The sequence below is a fragment of the Pelophylax lessonae genome, assembly GCF_965119305.1.
Source record: "Pelophylax lessonae genome assembly, chromosome: 7".
Taxonomy (NCBI): Eukaryota; Metazoa; Chordata; class Amphibia; order Anura; family Ranidae; genus Pelophylax; species Pelophylax lessonae.
Window position 1 is genome coordinate 283,740,800 of NC_138774.1, and position 22,707 is coordinate 283,763,506.

General features: G+C 51.2%; 1 protein-coding gene across 1 annotated transcript; it reads left to right on the plus strand.

Annotated features, from left to right (window-relative positions):
• Positions 1 to 471: 471 nt before the first annotated feature.
• On the plus strand, positions 472 to 22,707 carry RBMX2 (RNA binding motif protein X-linked 2). Its single transcript, XM_082263104.1, has 6 exons — positions 472 to 569; positions 2,490 to 2,605; positions 4,835 to 4,886; positions 15,554 to 15,683; positions 17,806 to 17,974; positions 22,377 to 22,707. The coding sequence occupies exons 1-6, from the start codon at positions 565 to 567 to the stop codon at positions 22,676 to 22,678; spliced, it is 774 nt and encodes a 257-aa protein (XP_082119230.1). The 5' UTR covers positions 472 to 564; the 3' UTR covers positions 22,679 to 22,707.

Below are 22,707 nucleotides of genomic sequence, written 5' to 3' on the forward strand. Positions count from 1 at the left end.
GGGTCTCATTATTGATAGATATGGGGGTGGGGTCTCATTATTGATAGGGGGTGGGGTCTCATTATTGATAGATATGGGGGTGGGGTCACTTTATTAATAGATATGGGGGTGGGGTCTCTTTATTGATAGATATGGGGGTGGGGTCTCATTATTAATAGATATGGGGGTGGGGTCTCATTATTGATAGATATGGGGGTGGGGTCTCTTTATTGATAGATATGTGGGCGGGTACTCTTTAATGGTAGATCTGGGGGCGGGGTCTCTCGCAGTCTCATATTATACTAAACACAAACAGATAAGATCCGCAGTAAGCACACGTGACCTCTTCTCGCTCACCCATTGGCCTGAGCTCTCTGTGACACGCACCGGTGAAATGCCGCGCTGCCTAAGTCCCGCCCATTCCCTTCCCCTTTGGAATACCACACGCCCTTGATCCCTTTAGAGACCCGCCCTTCACTTCCTACTCTCCGTGGGTCGAGGACGTAAAGCGAGGTTCTTGTCGCATGCTCCTTACGTCATCACCGTGCTGCCACAACACGGGGAAACGAAGACTGGGCGACAGAAATGAAGTAAGTGACCCCGATAGATCTCCTCATTGTCTGACTGTGAGCACCGGGCGCCTCTGTATCCAAGAGAAGCGGTCATGTCTGCTGGAAGCTTAATGTTCACAGTTCATGATCTCTGCCACTGGATTTCCTTTATCTGGGGTGGGGGGGAGACTTCTCACTGGGTTCTGTCCCCCTGCTCCCAAATACAGGCTAATGCTCTGTCTCCCAGCTCCTGAGCAGAACCCAGGCGCGGGGCCGGGAGACAGAGCCCAGGCGCGGGCTCTGGAGCCGGGAGACAGAACCCAGGCGCGGGCCCTGGAGCCGGGAGACAGAGCCCAGGCGCGGGCCCTGGAGCCGGGAGACAGAGCCCAGGCGCGGGCCCTGGAGCCGGGAGACAGAACGCAGGCGCGGGCCCTGGAGCCGGGAGACAGAACGCAGGCGCGGGCCCTGGAGCCGGGAGACAGAACGCAGGCGCGGGCCCTGGAGCCGGGAGACAGAACGCAGGCGCGGGCCCTGGAGCCGGGAGACAGAACGCAGGCGCGGGCCCTGGAGCCGGGAGACAGAAGCCAGGCGCGGGCCCTGGAGCCGGGAGACAGAACGCAGGCGCGGGCCCTGGAGCCGGGAGACAGAACGCAGGCGCGGGCCCTGGAGCCGGGAGACAGAACGCAGGCGCGGGCCCTGGAGCCGGGAGACAGAAGCCAGGCGCGGGCCCTGGAGCCGGGAGACAGAACGCAGGCGCGGGCCCTGGAGCCGGGAGACAGAACGCAGGCGCGGGCCCTGGAGCCGGGAGACAGAGCGCGGGCCCTGGAGCCGGGAGACAGAAGCCAGGCGCGGGCCCTGGAGCCGGGAGACAGAACGCAGGCGCGGGCCCTGGAGCCGGGAGACAGAACGCAGGCGCGGGCCCTGGAGCCGGGAGACAGAAGCCAGGCGCGGGCCCTGGAGCCGGGAGACAGAACCCAGGCTCGGGCCCTGGAGCCGGGAGACAGAGCCCAGGCGCGGGCTCTGGAGCCTGGAGACAGAACCCTGGAGCCGGGAGACAGAGCCCAGGCGCGGGCCCTGGAGCCTGGAGACAGAACCCTGGAGCCGGGAGACAGAAGCCAGAGTTCGGGAGCCGGGGGACAGAGCGCGGGTTTGGGAGCCGGGGGACAGAACCCAGACGTCTGCTCAGGAACCAGGTGTAGACGCTAAAGCCCCGTACACACGTACCGATTGCCGGCCGTAAATATTCGGCCGTTGGCCGATTGTCGGCTTGTTAGTATGATGCTTCCGACAGCCGACAGCGCATTTTCGGCCGAACAGAATCTGTTGTGCAGGCATTAAAATTTTTGTTGGCCGTCACCAGAACGGACGATTGTTCGCCAGTCAGTACAGAATTCGGCCGACTAACAGCAGATGAGCAAGACTGGGCATGCTCAGAGAGGAAAAAACACACGGAAAGTTAACCATCACATGACATCACTTCTGCAGTCGGCTGTTGTTGGCCGACAAAATTCGTGTGCAGTCTTTTGCAGTTTTCAACAGACACGACAGCACCGGACAAAAGACGGCCGATCGTTCGGCCGACGATTGGTACGTGTGTACGGGGCTTAACTCTCTGTCTCCCAGCTCCTGAGCAGACGTCTGAGCTCTGTCTCCCTGGCCCGAAATATATGCTAATCCTATTTCTTCCGACTCCTGAGCCCTGCCTCCTGACTCCTGAGCAGAGCCCAGGCGCGGACTCACGAGCTGGGAGACAGATCCCAGGCATCTGCTCAGGAGCTGGGAGACAGCCCAGGAACCAGGGCTCTGTCTCCTGGCTCCTGAGCTGTCTCCCGGCTATGGTGACTGCATTTGTTAACCCATTATCTCTCATATTGCAGTCTGGCTCCTGAGTAAACGCTAACGCTCTGTCTCCCTCCTATGGTGACTGTGTTTGTTAACCCTTTATCTCTCATATTGCAGTCCGTTAACAAAAGTGAAGCTGATCAATGAGCTGAACGAGCGGGAGGCTCGGCTCGGTGTGAAGGATTCCGTGTCATGGCATCAAGACTACAAAGACAGCGCCTGGATATTTATGGGTGAGTCAAAGATTAAGTATGAAGGAACAGACTATGAATATAAATGTTTATATTCAGTTTAAATGTTTTGAATCCCTGTGAGGTTTTTCATGCTATGGGGGGGGGGGGGGGGGGTCTGTTTGAAAAATTTCACCTCGCTTCCTGTCCTGCTGACATTGGTGACACCAGACAGGAAGTTAGGGAAAATATACAACGGGACACAGGCTCTTCCTTCCTTCTGCGGTTCGCTCAGGCTCTTCCTTCCTTCCGCGGTTCGCTCAGGCTCTTCCTTCCTTCCGCGGTTCGCTCAGGCTCTTCCTTCCTTCTGCGGTTCGCTCAGGCTCTTCCTTCCTTCCGCGGTTCGCTCAGGCTCTTCCTTCCTTCCGCGGCTCGCTCAGGCTCTTCCTTCCTTCCGCGGTTCGCTCAGGCTCTTCCTTCCTTCCGCGGTTCGCTCAGGCTCTTCCTTCCTTCCGCGGTTCGCTCAGGCTCTTCCTTCCTTCCGCGGTTCGCTCAGGCTCTTCCTTCCTTCCGCGGTTCGCTCAGGCTCTTCCTTCCTTCCGCGGTTCGCTCAGGCTCTTCCTTCCTTCCGCGGTTCGCTCAGGCTCTTCCTTCCTTCCGCGGTTCGCTCAGGCTCTTCCTTCCTTCCGCGGTTCGCTCAGGCTCTTCCTTCCTTCCGCGGTTCGCTCAGGCTCTTCCTTCCTTCCGCGGTTCGCTCAGGCTCTTCCTTCCTTCCGCGGTTCGCTCAGGCTCTTCCTTCCTTCCGCGGTTTGCTCAGGCTCTTCCTTCCTTCCGCGGTTTGCTCAGGCTCTTCCTTCCTTCGGCGGTTTGCTCAGGCTCTTCCTTCCTTCGGCGGTTTGCTCAGGCTCTTCCTTCCTTCGGCGGTTTGCTCAGGCTCTTCCTTCCTTCGGCGGTTCGCTCAGGCTCTTCCTTCCTTCGGCGGTTTGCTCAGGCTCTTCCTTCCTTCGGCGGTTCGCTCAGGCTCTTCCTTCCTTCGGCGGTTCGCTCAGGCTCTTCCTTCCTTCTGCGGTTCGCTCAGGCTCTTCCTTCCTTCTGCGGTTCGCTCAGGCTCTTCCTTCCTTCTGCGGTTCGCTCAGGCTCTTCCTTCCTTCTGCGGTTTCGCTCAGGCTCTTCCTTCCTTCTGCGGTTCGCTCAGGCTCTTCCTTCCTTCCGCGGCTCGCTCAGGCTCTTCCTTCCTTCCGCGGCTCGCCCAGGCTCTTCCTTCCTTTTTTCCGCGGCTCGCCCAGGCTCTTTCTTCCTTTTTTCCGCGGCTCGCCCAGGCTCTTCCTTCCTTTTTTCCGCTGCTCGCCCAGGCTCTTCCTTCCTTTTTTTCCGCGGCTCGCCCAGGCTCTTCCTTCCTTTTTTCCGCGGCTCGCCCAGGCTCTATCTTCCCACTGGGAGGCCCGAGCGACCAGCTGGCACATCCCCCCGGGTGTCCTGAGACCCGAACAAAGCCGGAATTGGCTTTGATCTAGTCTCAGATCTAGTAACCCAGAAGCGACGTCATGAAATCACTTCCGGATTACTGAAGTATTAAAGGCGCCAGAGTTAAACAAAAAAATTGCAGTTTTCAGAGCAGCCAAACTTGGCGTTTTTGGATGCTTTTAAGTGCAAAGGGGGGATTTGAACTGACACGGGACTGTTGCTGTCACAAGGGATGTGGAGCAAGGGAGCAAGCACTGCATCTTGAGAGATCACCCCCCCCCCCATACTCAGAAGTACTGGGTATATCACAGTGGCAGTCAATTTATCCTGGGGGGGCTCACAAAAAGGCAATTATGGGGCACAAGGGGATGCATAGAGACATGTTTGCCCGCAGTATCCTTGGCAGGGGTATGAGCAAATACTCCAGCCCGACAGCTGCATCTCTGCCTCCACTAAGATGGCAACTGACACCATCTTGACCCGTGCATCCCTTTACTATGTCCTCTTACTGGTTGGATTTAGCCATACCCGAGAAAGCAAGCGGTGGGGTGATCTGGTTTATACTTGAGCTGGTTTAGAGATGTGTGGAGCAATGACCGGATTCTAATCAGGATCAGCGGCGGAGCTCAGAGAAAAGCATCCTGAATAGTTGCCCATGCCCCCAGGCAGCCAAAGAAAAAGGGATGGCAAAGGACTGCTATGAAGGGGAATAAAAGGTGACAGGGCCCCTTTAATGTCCATTCTAAGAAGTGATGTTTGTACTTTGTTAAAAAGCTGCCGCCTGATATTTCTTTGTATGACCTCTCCTCTTTTTTTTTATTCCTGTAGGAGGGCTGCCTTTTGAGTTGACTGAAGGGGACATTATTTGTGTCTTTTCACAGTAAGTTTTTTTTTTTTTTTTTGTAAATGAGAGATCTGAGGTCTTTGTGACCCCCCAGATCTCTCAAAAAAGAGGAGCTGTCATGCTTATTGCTATTAGGCCTCATGCACACTGGACGGTATAAAAATGCCGGTAACGTTGGCTGTAGAAAGCTGTAGAATGAGTTTTGTAGCGTTTTTTTTTTTTTTTTTAACTTTATTGTTTTTGTTTTTTTAAAGCAAAACTATACTCCCACAAAAAAGAATTTGAATAGGTGGTGCCTAAATATGTATAGTTGTTATTGCACCAACATCCCCATAAAAAAAATCAAAAAAAGGGAACAAGGGGGGTATCTTGGGACTTTAACGGTGCAGAGAGATCTCAAATTACTCAAGACACAATATATTTAACCACTTTACCACCGGAGGATTTTGCTGTCTTACGTCTGGGCCACTTTTTGCGATTCGGCACTGTGCGACTTTAACTGACAATTGCGCGGTCGTGCGACGCCGCACCCAAACGAAATTTACGTCCTTTTTTTCCCACAAACAGAGCTTTCTTTTGGGGGTATTTGATCACCTGTGCGATTTTTTTTTTTTTTTTTTTACTTTTTGCGCTATAAACAAAAAAAGAGCGTAAAATTTGAAAAAACAACTATTTTTCTAATTTTTTTTTATATTAAATCCCCCCCCCCCCCCCCCCAAAAAAATTTAAAAATCAAAATTTTTTTAAATTTTTGGTCAATTTGTTTTCTGCTACATATGTTTGGTAAAAAAAAAAATCACAATAAGCGTATTTTGATTGGTTTGCGCAAAAGTTATTGCGTTTACTAACTAAGGGAAAGATTTCTGTCATTTTTGGTGTTTTTTTTGTAACGAGTAATGGCGGCGATCTGCGATTTAATTTTTTTTGCAGGACTGCGACATTGCGGCGGACAGATCGGACCCTTGACTGACATTTTTTACCCTTTTGGGGGTACCAGTGACATTACTGCAGTAATCAGTGCTATACATATGCACTGTTACTGTAAAAATGACACTGGCAGGGAAGGGGTTAATTTTATTGGAGAGGGAGGGGTTAATGTATGCCTGGTGCTTACTAACGTGTGTGAAGGGAGGTGACTGAGTGACACGGTGTAACGCTCCTGCGTTTTTATACGGTGTGGATTTTCAGCTGCAGAAATAGTTCCACGTCACTAGTCATGTAAGAGATATGCTGAGATACCATTCCCAACCTCAATGACTCATCATGTGTGGAAGGTCTTATTTCAGCCAGTAAATACACACAATTAGCAAGCTGGTTCCTAGAGTGACTTTATATATGTGGTAACACAATGATGAGGGTTTGAGGGATAGGTTGAGTGAAGGTGGTAGGTGATAGACACTTGAAGGTGAGACAGTAGCAGATGGATGCAGGAAGGTTTAGCAATGTTGTATGATAGCAGATGATAGAATAGCAGGTGGACATACAAAAGAGATCAACCCAGTGCAGAAAAGTAGCAGTAGTCTCAAGAGCTAGCAATCTAGTTTATGCAGATGTGATAAACAGTCTCTACTATGCAGAGCTAGATAGTGTAAGCTTAGTATAAGTTTATAGAGAATTCCCCTGCGGGGTACTTAGCACTATTAGCGATACAGCCGAAGGGTGGTTCAGGAGAGGCGGATGATCCAGTAGCGGGATACAGGGATCAGCGCAGCGAGGTTCCGTCAGCGAAGTAAGCTTGCAAGCATGGAAGCTTCAAGCAAGGTTAGCATCCAGATAAGGGTGTTTGAACGAACACATGTGAGTGAGAGCCGACGCCTTAAATAGCCATCTAGTCCGGCGCTGAGTGATGACAGCTCCAGTCTTAAAGGTGTATGCGCAGCTTTCCAAAAGTAAATGGTAGGGCGCATACACTTGTGGAAAGTGTAATTTAGGGTACCAAAGGTACCGGAACATTACACACAGGGACAGATCGCATGTTCAGCTATGCTGAATCCTGCAATCTGACCCTGCCTGTCACTTAAGAGATCCGCCCGCTCTGTTTACACAAGCGGGCGGATCTCCACACTCGATTCCCCGACGATCGGGGAAGAGCAGCGGTGATCACCGCCACTCCTCCCCTGGCCCGACTCCCGCTGTGAATGAATATAGTGGGAGCGAGCCTCCGGTGGCGCGTGAGTGCCGCCCACAAGGGGAGGAGGTCTACGTCGCTGGATGATAACTAACCACTTTGCTGCAGTAGAGCTCGAGTGAGCGGTCGGCAAGTGGTTAAAAGAGAAATTTTATTGTACAAATATTAATAAAAAGGAACAAGTGCATGTTGCACAGACATATACGGTACATACAACAATGGGACCTGATTTGTCAAACAGATATTATTCGCTAAATAAAGACCGGTTTCCCCAAGTCAGGATTCTTCAGATCTTTTAGCGTGAATGGAGGTCCCTGTATTACAATGAAATGAAATGTAAAATTACTGAAAAAATAAGAATTACTGTGTTAATACATAATTAGGGATGCACCGATCTGACTTTTTTGGACCCGATATCGATATCTGGCGTTGTGAAATCGCCGATACCGGAACCGATCCAGAGCTACACACAAAGCAAGCGGCTGCAGTACAGAGCAAAGCCTCTGCTTCATGTGTACGGCTCCTCCATTCACAGGCGGAGTGCATCTGATATCACTCCGCCTGTGAGCCGGACCTATACAGGAAGTAGCGGCTCCCATCCCATACTAGTAAGGGATGGCTGAGCCGTTACTAAGCAAAAAACGGATCGGCCAGTGAATCGGTCAATGTTACCGATCCCCCGATCCATCTAAAATGGCCATATCGGCGCCGATATCCGATCCGAATATCGGATCGGTGCATCCCTAAGTATTATACGTAACAAATGAATATCCATGCATACATAATGGCAGAAGGAGCCGCTCAGGTGAGGTAGAGTACTCTGGTGCAGGTCGGATCCGCCGTCCAAATACTTATCAATCAAAAGGAAAGTTGGCCGCACTCAGGTGTATGATAAAGTAGAATTGCTTTAATTCCCCATAAAAGATGAATACATACAGTGCATCACAAGGACATGGGACGGGTTGACGCGTTTCATGATTCAGAATATCGCTTACTCATAACCGCATAGTAGGATATCAGTGAAAGAGCCGCATATGTAGGCAACATATCAGCTGATGCGGATTCAAGGAAATTAATGAACACACCTTGTATCTAATAATCAGACCTGCGGGTCTGACACCTTTAGAGCCGGTTCACACTGATCCGACTTGCCTGGCTATCCGACTATGTGGTTATGAGTAAGCGATATTCTGAATCGTGAAACGCGTCGACCCGTCGCATGTCCTTGTGATGCACTGTATGTATTCATCTTTTATGGGGAATTAAAGCACTTCTACTTTATCATACACCTGAGTGCGGTCAACTTTCCTTTTGATTGCTAAATATCCATGCATAGTTTGACCAATTTCACCCAGAAAAAAAAACAGAATATAAACACCGGACCAACCTGTGCGTTGGCGCAGATATTGAGATCTCGTGTTGTGTGAGGCAGGAGACTTCCAGATGTATATGTGTCACAATCTGGATGGAGGCCGAAGTGCAGAGAGGGCTTCCCTTGCAGCTCAGTGCAAGTCACCCCCTGAAAGTGGTACAGGAGGTGAAGCGTCCCAAGTAGCACAGGTCGCCTGTGGTGAACACCTGCCTTACCCAGGAGCTCTGGGTAAGGCAGGCAACTAGAGGAGTAGTAAAAGCCAGGCTGAGGGTCATGCACAGGTGATCAGTCCAAGAGCAAGGTAAGCAGCAGAACAGGGACGAGCCGGGGTCATACACAGGTGAGCAGGCAGAAACAGAGTCCTTAGGCAAGCCGGGGTCATACACTGGGAAAACAGGCAGGTAGTAGCAAGAGCAAAGTCCAAGAGGCAAGCCGAGGGTCAAACACCAGGAGGAGATCAATATGGTTCAGAAACAAGCCGGGTCACAACAGGAAGTCCAAGAAGATCAGAAGGTTCAGGTCACAGGAAGCTGACGAGATAGTCCAGCAATGAGTCTGATCCTATGGCCACCTTTTATAGGCCAGCAGAGGGCAGTGTCATTTGAGGCAGGAGCGACCATTGCTATTACTGGCAATGTTGTCAGTTCTCCTATGGCCATTTCCCTGACGGGCCAGCAGAGGGCTGTGTCGATTGAACCAGGAGCGTCCATTGCTATTACTGGCAATGTTGCCAGTTCTCCTATGGCCATTTCCCTTATAGGCCAGCAGAGGGCAGTGTCAATAGAGGAAGGAGCGACCATTGCTATTACTGGCAATGTTGCCAGTTCTCCTACGGCCATTTCCCTTATAGGCCAGCAGAGGGCAGTGTCAATTGAGGCAGGAGCGACCATTGCTATTACTGGCAATGTTGCCAGTTCTCCTACGGCCATTTCCCTGACGGGCCAGCAGAGGGCTGTGTCGATTGAGGCATGAGCGACCATTGCTATTACTGGCAATGTTGCCAGTTCTCCTACGGCCATTTCCCAGATGGGCCAGCAGAGGGCTGTGTCGATTGAACCAGGAGCGTCCATTGCTATTACTGGCAATGTTGCCAGTTCTCCTACGGCCCTTTCCCTGACGGGCCAGCAGAGGGCTGTGTCGATTGAACCAGGAGCGTCCATTGCTATTACTGGCAATGTTGCCAGTTCTCCTACGGCCCTTTCCCTGACGGGCCAGCAGAGGGCTGTGTCGATTGAACCAGGAGCGTCCATGACAGATAATCCAGCAATGAGTCTGATTCTATGGCCACCTTTTATAGGCCAGCAGAGGGCAGTGTCAATTGAGGCAGGACTGACCATTGCTATTACTGGCAATGTTGCCAGTTCTCCTACGGCCATTTCTCTGACGGGCCAGCAGAGGGCTGTGTCCATTGAACCAGGAGCGTCCATGACAGATAATCCAGCAATGAGTCTGATCCTATGGCCACCTTTTATAGGCCAGCAGAGGGCAGTGTCAATTGAGGCAGGAGCATCCATTGCTATTACTGGTAATGTTGCCTGTTCTCCTACGGCCATTTCCCTTATAGGCCAGCAGAGGGCAGTGTCAATTGAGGCAGGAGCGACCATTGCTATTACTGGCAATGTTGCCAGTTCTACGGCCATTTCCCTTATAGGCCAGCAGAGGGCAGTGTAAATTTAACCAGGAGCGTCCATTGCTATTACTGGCAATGTTGCCAGTTCTCCTACGGTCATTTCCCTGACAGGCCAGCAGAGGACTGTGTCGATTGAACCAGGAGCGTCCATGACTAGTACTGGCAGAAATGCCAGTACGGCTGTGTCCCTGACAATATGGATCCAGCCACTATTGGACTCCCGCAGAGGGGGGGGGGGGGGGGTAAATTGAGAGCCACCCAATTTGAGAATAGTATCTTAATGAAACGTACAGATATTCAATCAGTTACTCAGTATCCGTTATATTCCAAAAAAGAGGGAATATCTATGTGTAATAAAAACTTAATACTGGGCCACAAATGTATTTACGGCTGAAAAATGGGAGAGACGTAAAAGATCTCCAAATCACACTTGGGACCCCGCAGAGATTCACTGGAATTCTGAGTCAGAGTACTTTCTGTTTTTTTTATATCGGAAGAAAAATCCAGGAAATGAGCATTAAAACAAAGGGACGAGGGAATATGTCGTATGCAAATTGGCATTCACAGATAAGGGGGAAATACCCCACCCCCACCAACCAGTAATGGCCGCATCCATCTTTTCCCCCTTATCTGTGAATGCCATTTTGCCTTAATTTGCATATGACATATTCCCTCGTCACTTTGTTTTTAATGCTCATTTCCTGGATTTATCTTCTGATAAAAAAAAAAAAAACAGGAAGTACTCTGACTCAGAATTCCAGTGAATCTCTGCGGTGTCCCAAGTGTGATTTGGAGATCTATTATGTCTCTCCCATTTTTCAACCGTAAATACAGTGCCTTGCGAAATTATTTGGCCCCCTTGAACTTTGCGACCTTTTGCCACATTTCAGGCTTCAAACATAAAGATATAAAACTGTAATTTTTTGTGAAGAATCAACAACAAGTGGGACACAATCATGAAGTGGAACGAAATTTATTGGATATTTCAAACTTTGTTAACAAATAAAAAACTGAAAAATTGGGCGTGCAAAATTATTCAGCCCCTTTACTTTCAGTGCAGCAAACTCTCTCCAGAAGTTCAGTGAGGATCTCTGAATGATCCAATGTTGACCTAAATGACTAATGATGATAAATAGAATCCACCTGTGTGTAATCAAGTCTCCGTATAAATGCACCTGCACTGTGATAGTCTCGGAGGTCCGTTTAAAGCGCAGAGAGCATCATGAAGAACAAGGAACACACCAGGCAGGTCCGAGATACTGTTGTGGAGAAGTTTAAAGCCGGATTTGGATACAAAAAGATTTCCCAAGCTTTAAACATCCCAAGGAGCTCTGTGCAAGTGATAATATTGAAATGGAAGAAGTATCAGACCAATGCAAATCTACGAAGACCTGGCCGTCCCTCTAAACTTTCAGCTCATACAAGGAGAAGACTGATCAGAGATGCAGCCAAGAGGCCCATGATCACTCTGGATGAACTGCAGAGATCTACAGCTGAGGTGGGAGACTCTGTCCATAGGACAACAATCAGTCGTATACTGCACAAATCTGGCCTTTATGGAAGAGTGGCAAGAAGAAAGCCATTTCTTAAAGATATCCATAAAAAGTGTTGTTTAAAGTTTGCCACAAGCCACCTGGGAGACACCAAACATGTGGAAGAAGGTGCTCTGGTCAGATGAAACCAAAATCAAACTTTTTGGCAACAATGCAAAACGTTATGTTTGGCGTAAAAGCAACACAGCTCATCACCCTGAACACACCATCCCCACTGTCAAACATGGTGGTGGCAGCATCATGGTTTGGGCCTGCTTTTCTTCAGCAGGGACAGGGAAGATGGTTAAAATTGATGGGAAGATGGATGGAGCCAAATACAGGACCATTCTGGAAGAAAACCTGATGGAGTCTGCAAAAGACCTGAGACTGGGACGGAGATTTGTCTTCCAACAAGACAATGATCCAAAACATAAAGCAAAATCTACAATGGAATGATTCACAAATAAACATATCCAGGTGTTAGAATGGCCAAGTCAAAGTCCAGACCTGAATCCAATCGAGAATCTGTGGAAAGAACTGAAAACTGCTGTTCACAAACGCTCTCCATCCAACCTGACTGAGCTCGAGCTGTTTTGCAAGGAGGAATGGGCAAAAATTTCAGTCTCTCGATGTGCAAAACTGATAGAGACATACCCCAAGCGACTTACAGCTGTAATCGCAGCAAAAGGTGGCGCTACAAAGTATTAACTTAAGGGGGCTGAATAATTTTGCACGCCCAATTTTTCAGTTTTTTATTGGTTAAAAAAGTTTTAAATATACAATAAATTTCGTTCCACTTCATGATTGTGTCCCACTTGTTGTTGATTCTTCACAAAAAATTAGTTTTATATCTTTATGTTTGAAGCCTGAAATGTGGCAAAAGGTCGCAGTTCAAGGGGGCCAAATACTTTCGCATTGCACTGTACATTTGTGGCCCTGTAAGTAATGAGTTTTTATTACACATAGATATTTCATCTTCTTTTTTTTTTTTTTTTTTTTATATAACTGATAATGAAACATACAGATATTCAAGTTACTCAGTAAGATACTATTCTCAAATTGGGTGGCTCTCAAATTTCAAAAATTGGATGTGGGTTTCCCTGCATCCAATTCGCAGGACAGGAGACTGTGACTGGCTCTCCATGAAGCCAGTCACATTCAGCTCTGGGACGGCTGCGGTCCGCACTGGACAAGAGTCCTGCGCGTCTTTGGCTCCTTTTTCAGGTCCGAATACAGGCAAAAATTCAGACCTGATTCGCACCTGAAATGGTGAACAGGAACGCAGTGGACCCTAGGCATGAACCCGCGGCCCCAACAGTGTGAACCCGACTTAGAGCATTTTTACAGCTGAAAAACTTATCTTAAAACCCAATAGTTCTGTTTTTTTTTTTTTTTTTTTTCTTTTTCCAGCCAGAAAACGCGCCTGCCAAAAACCGCTGATAATAGCCTGTGTGTGCATGGAGACATAGGAGAACATGCCGGGGAGACATAGGAGAACATGCCGGGGAGACATAGGAGAACATGCTGGGGAGACATAGGAGAACATGCCGGGGAGACATAGGAGAACATGCCGGGGAGACATAGGAGAACATGCTGGGGAGACATAGGAGAACATGCCGGGGAGACATAGGAGAACATGCCGGGGAGACATAGGAGAACATGCCGGGGAGACATAGGAGAACATGCTGGGGAGACATAGGAGAACATGCCGGGGAGACATAGGAGAACATGCTGGGGAGACATAGGAGAACATGCTGGGGAGACATAGAACATGCCGGGGAGACATAGGAGAACACGCTGGGGAGACATAGGAGGACATGCTGGGGAGACATAGAACATGCCGGGGAGACATAGGAGAACACGCTGGGGAGACATAGGAGAACATGCTGGGGAGACATAGGAGAACATACCGGGGAGACATAGGAGAACATGCCGGGGAGACATAGGAGAACATACCGGGGAGACATAGGAGAACATGCTGGGGAGACATAGGAGAACATGCTGGGGAGACATAGGAGAACATGCTGGGGGGACATAGGAGAACATGCCGGGGAGACATAGGAGAACACGCTGGGGAGACATAGGAGAACACGCTGGGGAGACATAGGAGAACACGCTGGGGAGACATAGGAGAACACGCTGGGGAGACATAGGAGAACACGCTGGGGAGACATAGGAGAACATGCTGGGGAGACATAGGAGAACACGCTGGGGAGACATAGGAGAACATGCTGGGGAGACATAGGAGAACACGCTGGGGGGACATAGGAGAACATGCCGGGGAGACATAGGAGAACATGCCGGGGAGACATAGGAGAACATGCCGGGGAGACATAGGAGGACATGCTGGGGGAGTGATAGGAGAACACGCCGGGGAGACATAGGAGAACACGCTGGGGAGACATAGGAGAACACGCTGGGGAGACATAGGAGAACATGCTGGGGAGACATAGGAGAACACGCTGGGGAGACATAGGAGAACACGCTGGGGAGACATAGGAGAACACGCTGGGGAGACATAGGAGAACACGCTGGGGAGACATAGGAGAACATGCCGGGGGAGACATAGGAGAACATGCTGGGGAGACATAGGAGAACATGCCGGGGGGGGAGACATAGGAGAACATGCCGGGGGGGAGACATAGGAGAACATGCCGGGGGGGAGACATAGGAGAACATGCTGGGGAGACATAGGAGAACATGCCGGGGAGACATAGGAGAACATGCCGGGGAGACATAGGAGAACACGCTGGGGAGACATAGGAGAACATGCTGGGGAGACATAGGAGAACACGCTGGGGGGACATAGGAGAACATGCCGGGGAGACATAGGAGAACATGCCGGGGAGACATAGGAGAACATGCCGGGGAGACATAGGAGAACATGCCGGGGAGACATAGGAGAACATGCTGGGGAGACATAGGAGAACATGCTGGGGGGACATAGGAGAACATGCCGGGGGAGACATAGGAGAACATGCTGGGGAGACATAGGAGAACATGCCGGGGGGGGGAGACATAGGAGAACATGCCGGGGGGGAGACATAGGAGAACATGCCGGGGGGGAGACATAGGAGAACATGCTGGGGAGACATAGGAGAACATGCCGGGGAGACATAGGAGAACATGCCGGGGAGACATAGGAGAACACGCTGGGGAGACATAGGAGAACATGCTGGGGAGACATAGGAGAACACGCTGGGGGGACATAGGAGAACATGCCGGGGAGACATAGGAGAACACGCTGGGGAGACATAGAACACGCTGGGGAGACATAGAACACGCTGGGGAGACATAGAACATGCTGGGGAGACATAGGAGAACACGCTGGGGAGACATAGGAGAACATGCTGGGGAGACATAGGAGAACACGCTGGGGAGACATAGGAGAACATGCTGGGGAGACATAGGAGAACACGCTGGGGAGACATAGGAGAACACGCTGGGGAGACATAGGAGAACATGCTGGGGAGACATAGGAGAACATGCCGGGGGAGACATAGGAGAACATGCTGGGGAGACATAGGAGAACATGCCGGGGGGGGGAGACATAGGAGAACATGCCGGGGGGGAGACATAGGAGAACATGCCGGGGAGACATAGGAGAACATGCCGGGGAGACATAGGAGAACATGCTGGGGGAGACATAGGAGAACATGCTGGGGGAGACATAGGAGAACATGCTTGGGAGACATAGAACAGCTCCAGGCGGCCATATTGCATTGCATTTTCAGAAAATTACAACAGCTGCAGATTGAAAAGGAAAGGTCATTTTTAATAACATTCAATTACAATATGATTTGTGTCGCAATTGTATACGCTATATTGTTTTTTCTTTATTTGCTATTTTTTTTTCCTCACGAAAGTGGAGTTACCCTTTTTTTTAAAGCAGTTAAAGGATTGTAGGGTGGGGAGGAACCAAGTAAGGAAACCTATAAGGATATTACAGCTGTGTATACTATAGTGGTTTGCTGGAGTTCTGCTTTATTATCTTTTTTGGAATTCTGTGTCATCGATCTGCTGACTTTGTTTTCTTTGTAGATACGGTGAAGTGGTGAATATAAACTTGGTGCGTGACAAACAATCTGGGCGCTCTCGTGGATTCTGCTTTCTGTGTTATGAGGATCAGAGAAGTACGGTGCTGGCTATAGATAATCTCAATGGCATCAAGGTGAGACATTGATATTAGGGATCGACCGATTATCGGCAAAGTCGATTTATCGGGGGCCGATATGCACTTTCTCCGATAAATCGGAATCTGCCCCGGCGGTTACCAATATTGCTGCTATTTCGGGAAAGTGCTGTACCGGAGTGATGACTGCAGCTTGAGACATCACCCCGGTACCGGCGTCCATAGCCGACAGTCGGCTGTCTTGTAATGACAACCGATGTGGCTGAGAAGACACTTGGCTGTCATTACAAGGAGCAGGAGGGGACGTGACACTTTTTGGGGACCGGTGACATTAATACAGTGATCAGTGCTAAATAATATGCACTGTTACTATATAAATGACACTGGCAGGGAAGGGGTTAACACCGGATGTGATCAAGGAGTTAAATGTGTTCCCTATATGTGCTTTCTAACTGTGTGGGGGGATGGATTGAACAGAGGCAGAGAGAGATCTGTGATTCAGTTTGGCTTAATCACATGATCTTTCCCTGCCTCTCTGACAGGAGAGCCGTTGTAACGTGAGAATTACCTACCCCGTGAGAAAAACCTACCCCTCGTCACTTCTGGCCAGGAACAGCTGAGCAGCGCAGCAGTGCGCATGCTCACAGCCCCGGATACCTAATGGAAGAGCTGAGGATCAGACTAGTGCGCATGCTCACAGCCCCGGATACCTAATGGAAGAGCTGAGGATCAGACTAGTGAGCATGCGCACTAGTCTGAAACGATCTCGGTGTCCGTTAAAAAAACCTACCGACGCGGCGGTGACATAAAATAGCTGTGTTGCACTACGAGTCATCTCCGCTCCTGTCCCGGTCACTTCCCTGATCTTGGCTAGTAAATATAAAAGCGTCTGGCGGCTCCGTGATTTATCTTTTCATACAGCCGCCGCCGCTTTTATATTTAGTAGCCGAGAGCAGGGAAGTGACCGGGACAGGAGCGGAGATGACTCATAGTGCAGCACAGCTGTTTTAATGTAACCGCTCGCGTTACACAGACTGCCGTGAACCGGAAGTGACGGGGGTAGGTTTTTCTCACGGAACACCGTCTTGCATTGTTTACATACCAGGCAGCTCTCCTGTCAGTTTTGGGACATGTGACATGTCTCAGAAGGTTGCTGGGGGGAGAGTAAAGGAAGGCCTAAGCAGGATCACAGAAGTGGAAGTGGGTACCGATTTCAAATTCCATTTGCGCTTGCCCCTCCGGCGTGGGCCGTTTTGCGCTTGCCCCTCCGGCGTGGGCCGTTTTGCGCTTGCCCCTCCGGCGTGGGCCGTTTTGCGCTTGCCCCTCCGGCGTGGGCCGTTTTGCGCTTGCCCCTCCGGCGTGGGCCGTTTTGCGCTTGCCCCTCCGGCGTGGCCCGTTTTGCGATTTCCCCCTCCAGCGTGGCCCGTATGCGCTCACCCCCCCTCCAGCGTGGCCCGTAATGTGGTGCCCCCCCCTCCAGCGTGGCCTGTAATCTGGTCCCCCCCCTCCAGCGTGGCCCGTATGTGGTGCTCCCCCCCCCCCCCCCTCCAGCGTGGCCCGTATGCGGTCCCCCCCCCCCTCCAGCGTGGCCTGTATGCGCTTTCCCCCCTCCAGCGTGGCCTGTATGCGCTTTCCCCCCTCCAGCGTGGCCCATATGCGATTTCCCCCCTCCAGCGTGGCCCGTATGCGCTCTCCCCCCCCCCCCCCCCTCCAGTGTGGCCCGTATGCTCTTTCCTCCCCTCCAGCGTGGCCCGTATGCGCTTTCCCCCCGCTCCAGCGTGGCCCGTATGCGCTCTCCCCCCCCCCCCTCCAGTGTGGCCCGTATGCGCTTTCCTCCCCTCCAGCGTGGCCCGTATGCGCTTCCCCCCGCTCCAGCGTGGCCAGTTTTGCGCTTCCCCCTCCAGCGTGGCCGTTTGCACTCCCTCTATCTTACAAGCTAACAGCCCATACAGAGGTACGGGCTGAAAGCTGGAAACAGTGTTGTGCAGAAGCCTGAAATTGCACCTGTTTAAAAAAATAAATAAATGCAAAAATGTTTATTTTTGTTAAAGGGGAACTTCTCCTTTTACTGTACACTGTTTTAGAGGACATGCCCAGGTGTTGCCACCTTTTGTGATGTTGTTTAAATTCAATACATTTTTTTTTTTTGCTTTCCATCTAGCTGAGAGGACGTACAATTCGCGTCGACCACGTGTCCAATTACCGCCCGCCTAAAGACGGCGATGATATCGATGAAGTGACCAAAATGCTCAGGGACAAAGGCTGCGGTGCAGAAATGCCCTCTTCATCTTCAGAAGAAGAGCCAGAGGAACCACAAAAGATAAAGAAACGTAAGTATCTCCCAGCATGCATTTCATTCGTTTTCTTACACAATTGGGCCGTTTCCGACCTTGCGGTAAGAGTTTGGTGAAGGCCCTTTTCTGTTCCAGCCGCAATGTCGTCCTGTGTAACAAGTCAGCTCCATAAAGACGTGGTTGGATGAGTTTTCTCAAGTTGTCTTCTAAGGTAACATCTGAGAGAGAGGTCTCCTCCCACCTAAAATGGGAAACGCATCATCCACCATTTTTAAAGGCCGTCGCATACCTCAGTGCCTCAATTCTTGTGTTTCCTCCGGACCGACAGGAGCTACAAGCAGTTTATTTTCTTCTAGGCTCTGTGCTAGTTGCAAGGGCCTCCCCAAGCCTCTAGGGAGGTTAGGCAGCTCCAGGACAGGAGCAACTAGAGGCCCCCCTTGGGGTTACTCCCTCCTTTTTTTGCCCGAGGTTTCGCTCCCACTGGGGGGTGGGTAAGCAACCGTCCTCCCATATGCAAGCGTCGAATCGAAAGCCGCTCGGAGTGTGGTGCAGGGCCAGGAGGCAGAGGGGCACCTGCTGTTTTTCCTCCCCAGGCACTGGCTCCTACCTGCTGTGATGGTGGACCGCGGTGGCAGGGTCTTGCTCGCGGGACGTGGTGACATCATCACTTCCGACCGGCGCCAGTGCTTTAAGTGGGCCGGTATGCACTGGTACTCGGTACCGCCACTTTCAAATATGGCTCTTGTGCATACCGCCACCTCTCCGTGCGCCTTAGCGTACCAGTACGCTCATTTTGGACATCTGCGCCCTCAATTGTCCCCCAAGAATATTTCCCATTCCAGAGCCAGACCAGTCACCACCAGTGAGTCCCCCTGCTCCGGAGCCCCAGGCCAGGGGGGGTGCTCTGTGGGGACCCTGATGTGGGGTGGGGCGGCACCTCTTTTGGGCCACTTAAAGCGGAGTTCCAGCCTAACCGCACACTCACCTGTCCCACGGTCCAGCGATGCGCCGTCTTCTCCCTCTCTGCTCTGCGGCGCCGGCATCACTGATGTGGGCACCCGGCTGTGATAGTTTGCGGCTTCACAGCCAGGTACGCAGTGCGCATGCGCGAGTTGCGCTATGCGTCGTGATTGGCCGGCAATCTTCTGGGACCTCTGACATGTCCCAGAAGATTGCAGGGAGGGAGAGAGGAGAACTTCCGCTCAGGGTGCCACGGTGCTCCAAGTGGAAGTGGGAGCGGGTACCTGTCAAAACTAGGTACCCGCTCCCCCCCCAAAAAAAATGACATGCCAAATGTGGCATGTCAGGGGGTTAGGACTATTTAAAGCGGAAGTTCCACTTTTGGGTGGAACTCCACTTCGAGCGGATGTGTGGTACACCACTTCTGCTTGCATCACTGATTGGTTGCAGCGAGTGACATCCCTTCCGGTTTCGCCAAGGCGGCGTTTTTTTGGGACCTGGAACATGCAACGTTAATCTTACGGAGCCAGACACCTTCTGTAGCAGGGAGGACAGAACACAGGGATGACAGAGCACACTATTAGCAGATGTGTCCACCCATTCTACCGATGGGGCAGTTGAGGGTTGGGGCTGCAGCAGGGGCAGGAAAGCTTTCAAGGAACATGTGTTGGATGTTTGCTTGAAGCTGACCATGGTGGATGCTGCACCATCCTGCCCTGCAGAGCCAGGACCGCTCCAAGGTAAGCCAGAGCATGCTGAGGCCACCTCTGTACATACCAAACCACTATGCACATAATGTTAATTAGTGGTTGCAGCCATTTTTGGGTACAAGCGCCAGCACGCATTCCCTCCCTAAGCGTTTGCTTTTTCTATGAGGGCAAATGGCAGCCAGCTGGGCCAAAAATCTTTGCCAAAAGTGCATAAGCAAACATGGGGAGTCCTTAAAGGATTGGTCTTCTCTGTAAAAAGAAGTCGGACTCCTTCCTCTCCCTTCCTTCCGTCTGGGTGCAATCAGGTCTTTGGGCTTGATTCTGGTGTGGATCCTGCAACCTATAGGCCCCTTTCACACGGGCAATCCGATTGTCAGTTTTTCAGGCGGACCTGATCGGATGCTCCATGCATCCCTATGGGGCAACGGGTGTGAGCGGAGACATCTCTGCTGCTATCCGATTTCGATCATGTCCGTGAAATCTGGACGGATCCTCCATCTGTCTGGAGGATCAGATCGGATGGGACCACCTGTCTGCTCTCAATCCGATCTCTCCCCATAGAGGACAGCGGGGATCTGACAGCTCCCTCTCTGCACACAGAGCTGTCATCCGCCTGCTCAGCGGGGATCGGTGGATCGATTCCCCCCCCCCCCCCCGCTGAGCAGAACGGGCTCTGTCGGGCGCACCGCTCTGTGTGAAAGCGCCCTTAATTGACTGGATTTTGGACTAGTCCTCTATGCAAAGGCTGCAAAGACAAACCTGTGCCTAATGACTGCTCGTTATCCCAGGCAGGTGGTATCCTGACTGCTCTGGCCACATTATCAGGCTCGGGATGTCAGCAGCTTTCATTTACTACCAGGCCTGACCAGGTTAAAGTGTAACTCCACTTTTGTTGAGGGAAAAAAAAACATTCCCCTCTGGGTGATCTCTGTACATTACAAGGATTGTAACAAACTTTGTTGCAGATTCCTACTTTTCTCTTAGGCCCCGATCACACTGGGGCGACGCTACTTCCCGGGGCGACCTCACAGGTCGCGGCGCGCTGCTCGCACCGCGACCTCGTAGCGGCCGGCACGGACTTCATAACATTGAAGTCAATGCAGGTCACTCCGGGTCGCCCCAAAGAAGCTCCGGACCCTTTTTCTAAGTCGGAGGGACTTGTGTCGCTCCTATTAGAACGGGTCCACAGCTTCTCTATGCCAGGCGACCTACAGCGACCTGTCAGGCGACCAGGTCGCCCCAGTGTGAACGGGGTCTAATTCTGAAGATGATTTCTAAAACGGATTTAATTAGGGGTTCCCTGCTACTCTTCATAGTTAGAGGTAGAACTTCTCAGTGGAGTCAGTGGGCATTTTCCAAATCTTTGACATCAGTATGGATAGAGGAAGGGGTTCACCTCAATGGCTCCACAGAGCTGGCAGATCAGACTAGCATCTCTTACATCTACCAATCGCAACCAGGTACCACCCTTAACTAGGTACCACCCAAGGGGATCACAGCCCATTCCACCAGGTCCTGACCCCTGTAGTATTACTTGCTAAAGCCTCTCAGATGCTGCCCTGGAAGATGACTTGAGAATAACAGAGTTGGGTACATGGTAACTCCTTTCTAGGAAGTCTTCCAGGGCAGCACTCATGCCCTTCCCTCTTCTTCTTTTTTTTTTTTTTTTTTTTTTTTATGCAAGGCCAGTATATATTTGCCTATTGTTCCTCGGGTACTTGTATATTACTGAGGTATGTGAAGGCCTTTTAAAATGGTGGATGATAGGTCTCCTCCCTCCTAAAACAAGAAACATCTCTCAGATGCTGCCCTGGAAGACTTCCTAGAAAAGCAATTACCAGGTACCTAACTGTTTGGCGGTGATCTGTGATTTTTTTTTTTAGCGGGATTGCGGCGGACAGATCTGACCCCTAACTGACTTTTTTTGACTCTTTTGGGGGGACCAGTGACATTACTACAGTAATCGGTGCTAAAAATATGCACTGTTACTGTAATAATGACACTGGCAGGGAAGGGGTTTACCTAGAGGTGATCAAAGGGTTAATTGTGAGCCTAGGGGAGTGTTTTCTAACTGTGGGGGGGGGAGACACTTGTGAAATGATCATAGCAACCTGTGATCCTAATATAGAAGGATCACAGGCGCTCTGTGATTCTTTCAGAGAAGAAAGGTCAGCTGTATTTACAACCGCTGACCGTCCTTCTCTGTCAGCGGGGAGCAATCGCGGCCGCTGGTCCTGTGAATGGGCATCTCTGCTGCCTAGTGGGGGTGGGAGCGTGCCCCTAGCACCACTCCTGCGAACCGACCTACCGGTACGCCAAGGTGCCCCCCAGCACCACTCCCGTGAACCAACCTACCAGTACGCCGAGGCGCCCCCAGCACCACTCCAGCAAACCGACCTACCGATACGCCGAGGCGCCCCCAGCACCACTCCCGCGAACCGACCTACCAGTAGGCCGAGGCGCCCCCAGCACCACTCCCGCGAACCGACCTACCAGTAGGCCGAGGCGCCCCCAGCACCACTCCCGCGAACCGACCTACCAGTAGGCCGAGGCGCCCCCAGCACCACTCCCGCGAACCGACCTACCAGTAGACCGAGGCGCCCCCAGCACCACTCCCGCGAAACCGACCTACCGGTAGGCCGAGGCGCCCCCAGCACCACTCCCGCGAACTGACCTACCAGTACGCCGAGCCAGCCTGCCGCAGTATATATGCGATGGGCGGTCAGCAAGTGGTTTAAACTAATAACGTGAGTTTCTTCTCCTAACAGATAAAAAGAAAAAACGAAAAAAGGACAGCCGTGAACGTTCCAGCGAAAGCAGCACAAGAACTACTGAGACGATTAAACAAGAACGTGTGGATCCAGGGTATGAGAAGTACAACACCCAACAGGCCTCGTCCAGGCAAGACCGAGATCAGAGGAGGGTTCCAGAAAGAGACGGTACGTCAGGAAGCACGGCTAAACCAGCAGCCTTTGACCGGTTTAAGACAGAAGAAAAACCTCACACGTCGGAGAGCAAACATCGGGACTATGAGGAGAAACGGTCAAAGGAACATAAAAGAAAAAGATGATCGTGGCGAATGCGTGGCTGCGTGTGCAG